Raw genomic sequence first — 13,950 nt, forward strand, 5'->3', positions numbered from 1 at the left:
CAAGTGCAGCAATTAAAAAAAAATCTCCCCATTCGCTCAAAAAAAAAATATCCTTGCCACCTCCTCCAGCTGTGCAGAGTAGCAGGAGTGTCTGTCATTTTTTCCTGCTTCCAGATGCTGCTTCACAGCAGAACACTCTCTGCTGCCATTCGCTGGCTCCTGATCACATGACTCTCATGCGGTTCGAGGACCAAGGGGGACCTATGCTATAATTTTTCCAGAGGGCCCTTTTAAGTCTAGTTACGCCACTGCATCCACCTTATCTAAAATTAATCCTTATAGAAACAAGGGCCCTTATTCAATTCTTTATCTTATCTACAAAATGACTTTTCATCAATTAACAATTTAAACAGTATTAAAACATAGGTAGAAAATAAATATCAAACTATTTTTGAGTATTCTCTTGCTGTGATGCTTTTGCTTTAAAATGCATTTTGTTAATAAGGTAGGAAAACATCTTCATTGAAAAAACTTAAAGGGAGACTTAAGTCAAATAAAAAAATGAGTTTAACTTACCTGGGGCTTCTTGGAACCCCGGGAGTTCCCACCTCTGTCCTGTAAACACGAGCTCCATACGACTCCCTCCGGCAAGAAGCGGCAACCCCTGCAAAGCTGGCTGGTCACCGCCACTGTGCATGCGCGGCCCAGAGCTGCGTGCACTCTGATCATGTTCCTGTGGCCAGGAGCACTCTGCGCATGCGCAGTAGTGTTTCTTGTATACTGTGAATGAGCAGAATGCCTCCTGTTACGGGAGCGCAATGAGGAGATGCTTGGCCGGCCAGCATTGCATGGGTCGCCGCAGCTTGCCAGAGGGACTCGGACCAACTTCAAGAGCACGGGACGACTCCAGGATGCTGCAGGAAGCCCCAGGCAAGTTACACTCATTTTTTTTATTTGACTTAAGAAAAGAAAATTTAATGTGGACCGTTGCCTAAATTTTCTTGTATTTTCTGACTACTACCTAACACTTATTTTGTCATTTTGCATTTGTTACAATTTGCTTTGTGTAGAATTTGCTGGGAAGTTTTATAAATACAGATGCCATTTAAGAGGGGTGAATCTAAGCACTCAGATCATCAGCTTCATAAAGCCTTTGCTAACATGATTCTTATGCCTTTACATTTTAATTCCAATTGTAAATGACTATATTTTATAGGATAGTAAACTGTAAAAAAGCAATGTACTGTGTATATGTGAGTGCCAATTATATAAAAAGTAACTTTAAACTACACATCTAATATAAGCCTTAGTACAAAAACGAATAATAATTGTCTATGTGGGAAACGGAAAGCCTAACTTTCGTTAAAGTTTTATTTAAAAACAATAAATGAACTGTGCGTTTAGTGTGCGTGCGAGTGTGTGTGTTTATGTGTGTGTGTGTGTGTTTATGTGTGTGTGTGTGCATGTTTGTATGTGTATGCGTGTTCATATTGTTTAAAATTAAATGCTCTTTAAACCTAATGAATGAGTCCTTAATTTTAACTTATGTAAAATTTTATGAGAACTGTATCTTTGTTTTTTATAATTAATAGATGTTTCCATATATATTAGAGCTATTCTATGTAATGAATGCAAGTACCGTATTTCTATTGTCTTGCATTGTCCTGATTGTTTCAGCTAAGAGGACACAGCATGGAAAAAAAAAATCACTTCCACCACACAGTGTTTGTGTTAAGTCTCTACAGTGAGGACAACTTTAGGAATGACAAATTTAGCACCACCAGTCACAGAGACAGGTGTGACATTACATAAAGAAGACCACCCTCTCACACAGTCCCACGTGGTAGCTGAGCAATAGGATGACCCCATGAAGTGACGAAGCAGGGCTGTCACTAGGTCTGAGGTATATAAGGTAAAAGTACCATGTTAGCCCTTCTGAGCAGTTCGTGCATCCCCAGCCTTGCCTCGGGTGTAGGGATTGCATAGAAAAACAAAACTACACACAGCCAACAACTGTGTAGTTTTGTTTTCTAGGCACGGAGGCACAACCATTTACATACTGGGATTGTCTAACACTATTCTTTGGGATAAGGACTTCATCTTCTAACAGTTGGGCTCTGTCCCAACCCCTTAAGACACTCTGGAGACAACAGGTTAGTACATTGTCCTCTGCTGTTTAATAAATTAGATTAGTGCAGCAGCTTCATTCCTTCTATCAGTTTTAGGAATCATGGAATGAGTGTGTGTGTGTGTTCACTATATATATATATATATATATATATATATATATATAAGTCTGTTAATGCTGCGAGTTACTGTTAAAGGTAATTGTAAAATGTAAGATGTGTGTGTATATATATATATATATATATATATATATATATATATATATATATATGCATAATTGCTAAAATGATATTACCAGGTCCATTGTATAGCATGTTTCAGTTTTGCTAACTGGAAATATGGAGTGTAGGAAACAGCTTTGAAGGTAAATTTCATATAACTTGGGTACAGGTGAGATTTATCTGTGTGGTGTGTTAAAATACATAGCTCAAAAAAGAATCTTAAACTTTATTTGTTGAACTTTTTGTACCATCTAATTAAGTGCGCAAGGTTATGTTACTCAGACAGGCTAGTGCCAGGAATAACTCTGATAAGATGCATGAGGTATCAGCTAGGCGTTGATGACTTTTTAAGGGAATCATCTGTTCCCATATCAGTAATGCTCCTGCTGCTGCCACTTGTCTCCTGTCAATCAAAGTCCTGAGTGCTAATTTTAGCACATGCCCTTTTGTGATCTCTGTAGATTATCCTTATAAAAAAAATAAGTGCATGATACAGCACTTTTATTAATCTCACAATGTCCATGTGCAGTTTTTCTTGGATAGATATTTTAAACATATTTATTTTAAAACTACTGTACAGATTAAGAGCAATTTTACCTTTTAATATACAGGTATAAAGTATATTAAAGTTACAATATATTAATTATAATATTAAGAAAAAGCTTTTGCATTTCATTGTTGCTGCCAATTAAGTCGTTTCTAATTAACTGTAAAAAAATAAATACGTTGTATTAATGTATTTTAAAGTATCTGAGTTTCTGAGTTTTCTGAGTTTCTAATGTAGAGCCACACAGGTAATTAAAGATTATAAAGTTTAGTAGTTTATAAATTAATAATGAAAAAAGCCATTAATGGTACCTTAAATGAAAACTGTTAATTAATAACTTTATATTTCCAGCGCCATAAAGTACTATTATACTTTTTTTGTTAAATACATTTCATTATTTTATTTCATATATTTAAAAAAAAAAACTTAAAATGTGTGAATATGCTTCATATTTAAAGAAAATATATAGCTATACTGAATACTACTGAAAGGTACTTTTGATTTACTTTAGGTATAGTTGCATTATTTATTTATTTATTGATTTTTAGTTGAATAATTTTAGTTGATTACTTCATTTTTTAAGACTTACATGGGACTTCTATAAATACGCTACAGTACAGTAAAAGTCCATTTTGTCCTCTGTATCTCTCTCAGTGCTCTTTTTCATTACTTTAGTTTTATTTTTCCTCCATGGACATATAGGAAGGAAAATAAGGCTAATGTACGCATTTACAGCATAAGTAAGTTTAATGCAGCTAGCAAAAAAAACAGGATTTCAGAAAAACATAGACTGCTCTGACAGTGCAAATACCACATAATAAGTTCAGACTTAAGGACTGAAGCACAAGCAAGTAGTAATTGAAATGCAACAGAAAGGGACATGATGTTTTCAACCAAAACACAATCTGAAAGACTGAATGATAAAAGCCACAGCACATTCAAGTTCCAACTATTTACCAGTAAACACCGACAATCCTCTAAAATGTATCAGAAATACTGATGAAAACCAAACACTATAGATTTAAAAAATGTAAGAACAGTGGATGATAAGTTAAGAAAGCTAAAAAGATTGGATATTTTAATATTTTATGATGGTTGTTGAATATCAAAGGTAATTTTATACATTTTATTTTCATTTCAAAGAATCAACACATTCATGACCAGATAGCCCCCAATTGTCCCTTCACCTTCCCAATGGGGACTCCATAGGTTTCTGTTTCACCCTAGCCATTAAATCGAAGAACAATGCGCACATAAATAATTATACTTTCTATAACAAAAAATGCAACTAGGTCTATGCATTACATTTCAAACTACGGAAACGCTCCAACCAAGGATTCTAAATATGATATACTTTCCCAGGGCTATTTCTGCCTATTGAATGTTCATATTTTAGCTAAGGAATAATAGTCAAATGTTGTATTATGCCTTCTTTTTTACTTATTTAATCTATTTACCATTTTAGAGTGTCTATAAAGATGGCTACACAAGCACCGACGTTCATACAGCCGGTACAAAGTGTTGTGGCACTGGAGGGTAGTGCCGCAACCTTTGAGGCTCAGATTAGTGGTAAGTCATTTTCTTCTCTCTATATTTTAATTTCTCTTACAGTGTATGACTTTAAAAGGACCACTATCGTAAAAATTTTAAAATTTTAAATACGTACATCTAAAAGGTACATTTCTCCTAGAGTAAAATGCACTATGAATTACCTTTTTCCTGTGTTGCTGTCAATTACACTAAGTAGTAAGAAGCTGACAGATCTGACTTGGGAATAGCCCATCTCCTTATGGGAGATTCTGAACATTACCTTTATTCTTTACAAAGGCACTCACTGGAAAGGATCTATACAAATACAATAGCTTTACTACTCATTTGTGCACTATTTTGGCATTTGGACTGAGCAACTGCAATTCTGTAAATGCTTTTGTAAATAAAGAAATAACTGAGAACCCCCCATGAAGAGATGGACTAACTCAAAACCTGACAGATCTGTCAGACTAACATTACTTACTGATAGTGACAACGACTAAAGAAAAAAAGGTAATTTATAGTAAGAAATATACATTTATATGTTACATGGTTACATAGTTATTTAGGTTGAAAAAGACATACGTCCATCGAGTTCAACCAGAAAATAAAGTAACACCAGCCTGCTCCCTCACATATTCCTGTTGATCCAGAGGAAGGCAGAAAACCCATACAAGGCATAGTCCAATTAGCCCCACTCAGTACAGTATTTTAAATCTTATTTTTTTTTAATGATAGATATCCTTTAAAGGACAACTGAAGCAAGAAGAATATTAAGGTTGCAATTTTTATTCACTTTTAAAGGGGTTCTGTGGGGGTTGTGGAAGAGAAAAACTGACACTTACCTTGGGCTTCTAACAGCCCCGTGCAGCGGTAATGTCCCACGACGTCCTGCTCCCATCCGCCGTTCCCCGCAGACGAATAATGCGCGTTGCCGTGCCTCCGCTCGCGTCATCTGAGGCTTACTGCGCAGGCGCAGTACAACGGAGCCTTGTACTGTGCTTGCGCAGTAAGCTTCCGATGACGCAGGCGGAAGCGAGCGGGTGCGCGGCCACTCTAGTGCAGCCGCAGTTGGATTCCATGCCGCTTAGACCGGGGCCGGCGGCGGAGAACGGCAGATGGGAGGAGGACGGCGTGGGACATTACCGCTGCACGGGGCTGATAGAAGCCCAAGGTAAGTGTCCGCTTTTCTCTTGCACAACCCCCACAGAACCCCTTTAAGCAATACCAGTTGCCTGGCAGCTCTGCTGATCTTCTGCCTCTAATACACCCAGCTAAAGGCCCTGAACAAGCATGCAGCAGATCAGGTGTTTCTGACATTATTGTCAGATCTGACAAGATTAGCTGCATGCTTGTTTAAAGTGTTATTCAGACACTACTGCAGCCAAATAGATCAGCAAGGACAGTCAAGCAACTGGTATTGTTTAAAAGGAAATAAATATGGCAGCCACCATACTCTTCTCACTACAGTTGTCCTTTAATCGTTCTTTTTGTTGGTTGTCGGTAACTTGAAGAACTTGGATGAATATGTCATCTATATGTGTGTCAGTGGCTTATTCGCTGTTGTTTACTTGAGCAGTAAAATAATGTGGATTTAAATATTCTGAAATACCTGCTGAATCTGACTTCCAGACTTCTGCACTGCCAGACACGCACAACAGTTAGAATCCTTGTATAATATTATGGATGACGGACAAGTGTGCACCTTGAGTAACTTGTGATCAACCTTTCCATAACTCAGAGTGACAGAAATAGATTGCAGTTTTGCAAAAAGCAATAATGGGAAGAAATATATCATACTAAATCATGAATATTGCTACTTAAAAATAAATAACTCCTGGAATAAAGTGATTAAATGAATCATACTGATTTGCACTGCAGTTTTCTCAAGCCATACTCTAAGTGGTTTCATAATACTAGAACTTTAATGCGGGTGCATAAGTAAGATTTATTGCGTTTTGTATTGCTGAATGCATATTTATATTTCATTGTTAGTTATTGTATTGTGATATTTGTGGTTATTATTATGCTAACTGAAAACTTAATTTAGAAACTGTAAAACCATTGGAAAGTGGGAACAGTTGATGTGAGTGTGGTTTTAAATGATTTATTTTTGTGACTATTGTCCTGTTACCACCATCCCCCATGATCCTTTTCAAACACATTGGGTAAGGGAGGTGATTTACTAAAGGTGCTATGCACTAAAGTTAAACCTTATTAACTTCAAACAACTAATCACAGAGCAGTGCATTAAACATTAAAGGATACCCGAACTGACATGTGACATGATGAGATAGACATGTGTATGCCCAGTGCCTAGCACACAAATAACTAGGCTGTGTTCCTTTTTTTCTTTCTCTGCCTGAAATAATTAAATATCAGGTATGTAAGTGGCTGACTCAGTCCTGACTCAGACAGGAAATGACTACAGTGTGACCCTCAATGATAAGAAATTCCCCTTTATCTCTTTCTTGCTCTCAGAAGCAATTTTCTGCTAGGACAATGTTTTATATTTGGAATTTCTCTTCAGTGAGGGTCAAACTGTAGTCACTTCCTGTCTCAGTCGGCCACATACATACCTGATATTTAACTCTTTCAGACAGAGAAAGAAAAAAAGAAATACGGCATAGTTATTTGTGTGCTAGGTACTGTACATACACATGTCTATCTCATCATGTCACATGTCACTTCGGGTATCCTTTAAAATTAACTCTGCTGCATATGATGGAATGTTTAAAGTGAACACTGCTTTAAAGTCAGTGGGCAGCACAGTCGCCCAGTGGTTAGCGCTCTCGCCTTGCAGCACTGGGCCCCTAGTTTGAATCCCAGCTGGTGCACTATCTGCGCAGAGTTTGTATGTTCTCCCCGTGTCTGTGTGGGTTTCCTCTGGGCGCTCCGGTGTTCTCCCACATGCCAGAAACATACAAATAAGTTATTTAGCTTTCTACTAAAATTGGCCCTAAGCTCTGATACGTACACTACATGATATATACATAGATATATGACTATTATTATTATTATTATTTATTGTATTTATAAAGCGCCAACATATTACGCAGCGCTGGACAATACATATATACAATGATACAAGGATGACAGACATAAGGTTATACACATAGAACAAAGTTATACATGCAAATTGTACAAAATACACGATCATGCAATATGGGCTGGTTAGGTAGACCCAGTAATACAAGTACAGGCTGTCATAGGACAGGAGCACATGATCCTGTAGATTACACTAGGGAGTGGAGGACCCTGCCAGAGGCTTACAATCTAAAGGGAGGGGTGGAAACACTAGGTGGGGCTGTTAAATATTCCTTAGAGAGTTACTGTGTGGTAGGAGGTGGGTAGGCCATCATAAAGAGGTGGGTTTTGAGGGCTTGCTTGAATGTGTTGAAAGAGGGAGCAAGTCTGATGGGTGGTGGACGGGCATTCCAGAGGGTGGGGGCAACTCTTGAGAAATCCTGCAGGCGGGCATGGGAGTGTGAAATGCGTGGGGTGGTGAGGCGAAGGTCGTTGGAGGAACGGAGGGGGCGACCTGGTGTATACCTGTGAACGAGATGTAGGTAGGGCAGGTTTTGTGCACAGATTTATACGCCAGGCTAATGACTATAACAGGGGATTGTCACTAACTGAGGGACAGTTAGTGACAAGACAATATACAGTGTACAGTGCTGCAGAATACATCAGCGCTATATAAATACTGTGAGTAATAATAAGGATAAAAAGTCCTAGTTCACCTTCCTAGATGATATATTGTGGTTAAAGGAGGAATGTGCCATTTGTAGTTCAGGCCTGGGACCCACTGGAGTGATTTCAGCTGTGGTTATACAATAGAATACTAAAATTAATTTTGATAGTACCCTTTCACCTACTTTTTGGTACTTTTTGAATTGCAAAGTCTCCTGCATATGAATGAATGGATGTTTGTAGTGAATGCAGCTTCACTTCCCTGGACTTCAGTGTTAGAGTTGATGAAAAATTATCACCTAGGTCCTAGGTCCAAGGGAGCCCTGTGGCTAGGGTCCAATTCGGTGCACTCCCTCCTTCCCCTGTATGTTTGTCAGCATGCAGACAGCTTATGCTGGTGTATGCGCATGGTGCACATGGACACATAACGTTAGCTCCCTTGTGCGATTGGTAAGATGCACTGTCTTTCCCAGGAGAGGAAGTTAGGATGTGTGCTCCTAATCCATTGATAGGTTTGATGCAATGAATGTGTTTGCATGTCTGCACTATGCATGTTACAGGGCCAGAGTTAGGACACCTATGTTTACCTGGGTACTTCTACGCAGTATAGGTGACTAAGCATAAGAATGCATTCTTCTTTGAACTAAAACCCTGGCTTTTAATTTAGCTGTAGGGATAACAGTTGTGCCTGGATGAGTAAATCTGTGAATGCATTTGTTTGAACATTTGCATGTGAGAGTGCGAAGGGTTAATTGATTTTTTCCGGTTATATGGCAGGCACCTCCCCTCCCCTACTGCTTTCCACATTTCCCTGCACTGCATCCAACAATGCTCTACCCTTTGCAGCTGTACTCTCTTCATGGGAAACCAGGAGAGGAAATAACTGTGGCTTTAACAGCCACACCCCCTCTTTCCAATAGAGGGAAGGAAAAAAGATGAGTGGGTATAGCCACACCTACTTTAAGAAGTAACTACGGAAGGCAAGCCTTTTGCAACAAAATTGCAAATGCTTCCAAAAGGCATCTTACTCTGTCATCTAAGTGGTCGAAAGAATTAAACGCAGCATAAGGGCCCTTTTCCACTAGCAATTGCTAGCATTCGCGCTAAACTCTAGCGACTGCAATTCAGAAAAGTCCTAAAATTTCCCGGCGATTGCGATCGTGATTTTGCTATACAATGCACTGCATAGCAAAATCGTGGCAAAAATCGCGGCGCGATCGCGCTTGAGTGAAAAATGAATCGCGGTAGTGGAAATTACCTACCTCGATTCCTATGTTAAAATGTAAACCATAGTAATTTAAAAATCACTAGCGATTTGCAGTTTTGCGATTCAGCGTCGCAATCACCGCTAGTGGAAAAGGGCCCTAACTCTACCAGCAAGGAAGATATCAAAGGTTATAAAGCTACTGGAAGGGTTAATACCTAACCTTCAACTTCATTTAGGAGCTTTATTGCTGTATACTTCATTTGCACTGTAATAGCTAATAGCAAGACAATCTAATAATTTGTTCTGCAACTGCCAGTGCCATCCGTTAGCTCTAGTGAAGTGTGATATGCCTCTAATTGACATTTGACCAGTCTCTTTATGGCTTCTATACATGTTTTTGCTGTGTTTAAAGGATACCCAAGGCAAACTGGAAATTAAAATGGATGCTATATGTGAGTGTGAGGAGGTGTACAGATCCTTACTGCCAGAGTCCCCCTCCGTTTAGCTGTAAAAGTCCCTGATTTGTTTGGTCAGTCGGCATGGTCAGTGCCCTCTGAATCAGATATACTACACTGTGCATGTGCTGTATGTCCATTCGGGTCCGCTGGTAAAGCAGTAAGACAAGAGTGCAAGCGCTCGTAGAAGCAGTCACCAGGGGAAAGCTGTCACATGGCTACCAAGTGGACATACTGTGTATGTGCAGCATAGTATAACTGGGTTAGAAGGCGCCGACCTTACTGACTCATCGGACCAAATGGGGACTTTTACAGCTAAACTGAGGGGGGTTCTGGATAAAATTAGAACATAGTACATAGATCTTCTAATATGATGTCCCCTGGCTTCATAGGCAGTGTGATTGTTTCAAGTGTGGGGCCTTGTTTACTGTCTGTTAATATTTACCAACTATCAAAAGTATTTTTTTCTAAATAATAAATCCAAACCAGCCTGGGTTTATTGGAAAACAAATCTCACTGATGGTATCAGCAACCACCACTGTCCCAGGGAAGGTCTGCAATTTAAATCCAGTCCAGGTGTGCAGGATCACTCATGCTATTCTCACTGGTAATTCTTGGAGTTTTTTTGAGATACCATTTTTAATTAGACCCAGCCTGTGTTTATTGAGAAAATAAAAATCACAATGGGTTTGTACAGCCACCACTATTATCCAGTATGAGCCAGGTCAATGCACAAACTCCACCTTATTGTTATAAAACGCTACTTTAGATACATATGTTTTCCTGGAACTGTGCAGGTACTCAGTATGCAGAACGTTTTTACATGTGTACAGTCCCTTTGCTAATCGCAAATACCATCTGTTTTAAGAAGGCACACTTCTGTTTAGCATAGCATTTTAGTAAGGAGGCTTTTTGGTCTCTTTCAGCCCCTTACACATTCCTAAGAGTCCAGGTTCACAATGAGCTTGCTGAGCAATCTGCAACTCTGAGTGTTTCAATTCCTACCCCATAGAGCCATATTAATCCATTCCATGCACTGATGAGGATCAACCAATCGGAAACAGTCTGTGTGCAGGGTGGATTAGTTTGGTTCAGTAATATTAACAGGCTGACACATCATTGCATTCACAAAGGTTGTTTCTCTGGGTAACCTCCTCCACAGGCCTAGCTCAGCCTAGGTCGCCGGTGCTCAATCCTTCCGTGGGTCACCACTCCACACACAGTACAATCTTTGTCAATAAAGAGAAGGCACTCAACTGGTTTCCAAACTTGCATTTATCAAATCATTTAGCAATTACACAACATGTTTTGGGGGAAATCCCCTTCATCAGGTGTACACCTCATAAGGGGGATTTCCCTGAAACATGTTGTGTAATTGCTAAATGATTCGATAAATGCAAGTTTGGAAGCCAGTTGAGTGCCTTCTCCTTATTGACAAACATCATTGCATTCCACTGGTTGTGGAGGTGTGTTTAGCTATGATGGACAACAAAGAGATGATTTTCATAACCAGCAGTGATGCATTGTGAGACATCTCAGAGCTCACTCCAACCTAAATAATCACAAATACCTTCTGTTTTAAGAAGACACACTTAGTAAGGAGGCTTTTTGGTCTCTTTCAGTCCCTTACACACTTCTAGGAGTTCTGGTTCACTATGAGCTTGCTGGGAAATCTATAACTTAGCTGATGTCACATTGCTTTATAGTATCTGGTTAGGATCACAGATACTGACCACTTCCTACACTATACCGACTGTCCACTTCCTGCGCTTCCAGAGTGTAGCTGCAAAACTTCGCAAAGAGATTCAGTCTGTTCCCACTCTCATAGTATGAATAGCAGGATGATATAATCCAGGCATCTTTCCCACCCACAGAGCCCAAAATGTACTTCCTCAACTCAGCCGCCCTTCGTTATTTTAAAGTGGATACGACATAAAATTTTACTCATTGCATAATTGTGTTTTTGTTGTTGTTGTAATACTCAAATTCCCTTTAAACTAAACAAGCCTCGCCCACAGCTCCTTTTGTGCCTTGGCACTCTTAGAGCAATGTAGCAAGGGCTTATGGGAGCTCAGTCTGGGCAGGAGGAGGAGGTGTTACTACCCATTAATTTCAGAGGCAGAGGGGAGGAGGGAGGAGGAGAGGGGATTGAGCTGAGGGCTGAAGATGCTATCAGCTTGCCTGTGTAATGTGACAAGCAGAACATGGCTGCTGTCATTGTATCACAGGAAGAAAAAATCATATACAGTTGAAGCTGTTTGCAGCTAGATTTGCTGTGCAAACCATCTACATTTTAGATAAGATATATAGACAAGTTACTTGTTATAGTTAGTTTTTCACTTCGGATCGGCTTTAATCTGTTTTCACTTTCTTGCTGATGTTCTGAAAAAAAAATCAGTATGGCAGTTGCAATGGGAGTTAGTTACTGTGAAGTAACTCCTGCCATTGTCACATTGTGAAGCACGTTGGTGGAGGCGCCCAAAAGTATTTTATAGCAACAGCTAGATAATTTTACTCATAAAATTGGATAAAAATAAAAATAAGTAAATAAAAATATATATGGTATGATGAGGAGGTCTCTTACCTCCAAAGAAGACTCACGTGGGTAGAAAAAGGAGTCTTTATTAAAATAACGGTTATACTGTAGACAACGCGTTTCACGGGACTCAGCCCGCTTCCTCAGGTCAATAAAACAGATAACCTAAAATAAAACATTTGTTTTTCTTGTTATGCTATCACTGAAATATTATCTTCTATCATATAAGATTACTAGACCTTCATTTTACAATACTTTCCTGACAAAATCAGATCATATATTAATATACTTGCTACATAGTAAAATAGCACCCTATTCACTTCATATAACCAAGTTTTTCATATGGCATCACAATAAAATAACATAACACCTGATAACATCTGCAATTAGCATTACGCAGGAAGAATAGTACATACAGCTATATTCATCTTAGATAAGCTTAAAAAGTTCCTATTATCCTTACTGTATCTGACTTGCAAGAGAAAAAAACACATTGTCACATTGTGGCTAGCAAAGATGCAAACTGCCACTAAAAACCTTTTTAGTTAAAGGGGCACTATGGCAAAAAATCGTAACATTTAAAATATGTGCAAACATACAAATAAGAAGTACATTTTTTCCAGAGTAAAATGAGCCATAAATTACTTTTCTCCTATGCTGCTGTCACTTACAGTAGGTAGCTGAAATCTGACAGAAGTGACAGGTTTTGGACTAGTCCATCTCTTCATAGAGGATTCTCAGCACGGCTTTTATTCTTTATAAAGATATTCCCTAAAAAGCATTTAAACAAGGATGCTGGCCAGCTTTCCCTGCTCGCTACACAGTTTTTGGCAGTTGGACAGAGCAACTGCCATTCACTAAGTGCTTTTGAAAATAAATACATTTCCAAGAATCCCCTATGAAGAGATGGTCTAGTCCAACCCTGTCACTTCTGGCTCATTTTACTCTGGTAAAAACGTACTTCTTATTTGTATATGTTTGCACATATTTAAAATTTTAACATTTTTTCGGCATAGTGCCCCTTTAATCTTTGTCAGATGAGTATTAGCAGTAAACAGTCACCACTAGCGATAATGGGAAGTGGAGTCCTGTGTCCCTCAGAGAGTTTTTATAGGAGAGAGTATCAACACCTCATAATTACATTACTGAGAAATTACTACCCAGCAGAGTACTGTGCGTTGCACAATAAGCGCGACCTGTGGTAAATGGGTAATGCAAGAGTTGCTATGGTAAAGGCCCGTTTCCACTATCGCGAATTCGCATGTGTTTGCCGGCCGCATGCGAATTTGCATAGCCAATACAAGTGGATGGGAAAAAGGCTGTCGGTAGGATGGCGGTAGGCATGCGGAAACAGAGAAGCTGCCTGAGTCCCTCCATGCGCTGCTCTCACTGCTGCTGCTTGGGAGGTCTGTCTCGTTAACTTACATGTATTCCGCTTGCTTATCGCTACTTCCAAGGAAGCGGTATTCCCCGTCCGCAGACTGCTTGCTCTAATCTTTATGAATTGACATTTTGTTACATTTTTTAAGAGATTCACCGTACAAGGTGGTAATTTATCGCTCTGCTCGGAAAGGTCAGCTTCTAATGCGGAAACAGCCTTTATGAATACACATTTTGCTATGTGCTTGGTAAAGACAGCTGTTTTCAGCATTTCCGCATGCGGAAATGCTTTATGAATGATAGCCAATGTATTT

At 39.2% G+C, this 13,950-nt stretch overlaps 1 protein-coding gene across 1 annotated transcript in view; it reads left to right on the forward strand.

The window, feature by feature from the left end:
• The first annotated feature begins 1,893 nt into the window (after positions 1–1,893).
• TTN (titin) overlaps positions 1,894–13,950 on the forward strand; it is a 365,525-nt gene continuing 353,468 nt past the window's right edge. The window contains exons 1-2 of the mRNA XM_068247374.1: positions 1,894–2,093; positions 4,301–4,404. Coding sequence (XP_068103475.1) covers positions 4,314–4,404 — 91 coding nt within the window. The 5' untranslated portion in view covers positions 1,894–2,093; positions 4,301–4,313. The remainder of the gene's footprint in view (positions 2,094–4,300; positions 4,405–13,950) is intronic.

Source organism: Hyperolius riggenbachi, chromosome 7 (assembly GCF_040937935.1).
Source record: "Hyperolius riggenbachi isolate aHypRig1 chromosome 7, aHypRig1.pri, whole genome shotgun sequence".
In the NCBI taxonomy this organism is placed as follows: domain Eukaryota; kingdom Metazoa; phylum Chordata; class Amphibia; order Anura; family Hyperoliidae; genus Hyperolius; species Hyperolius riggenbachi.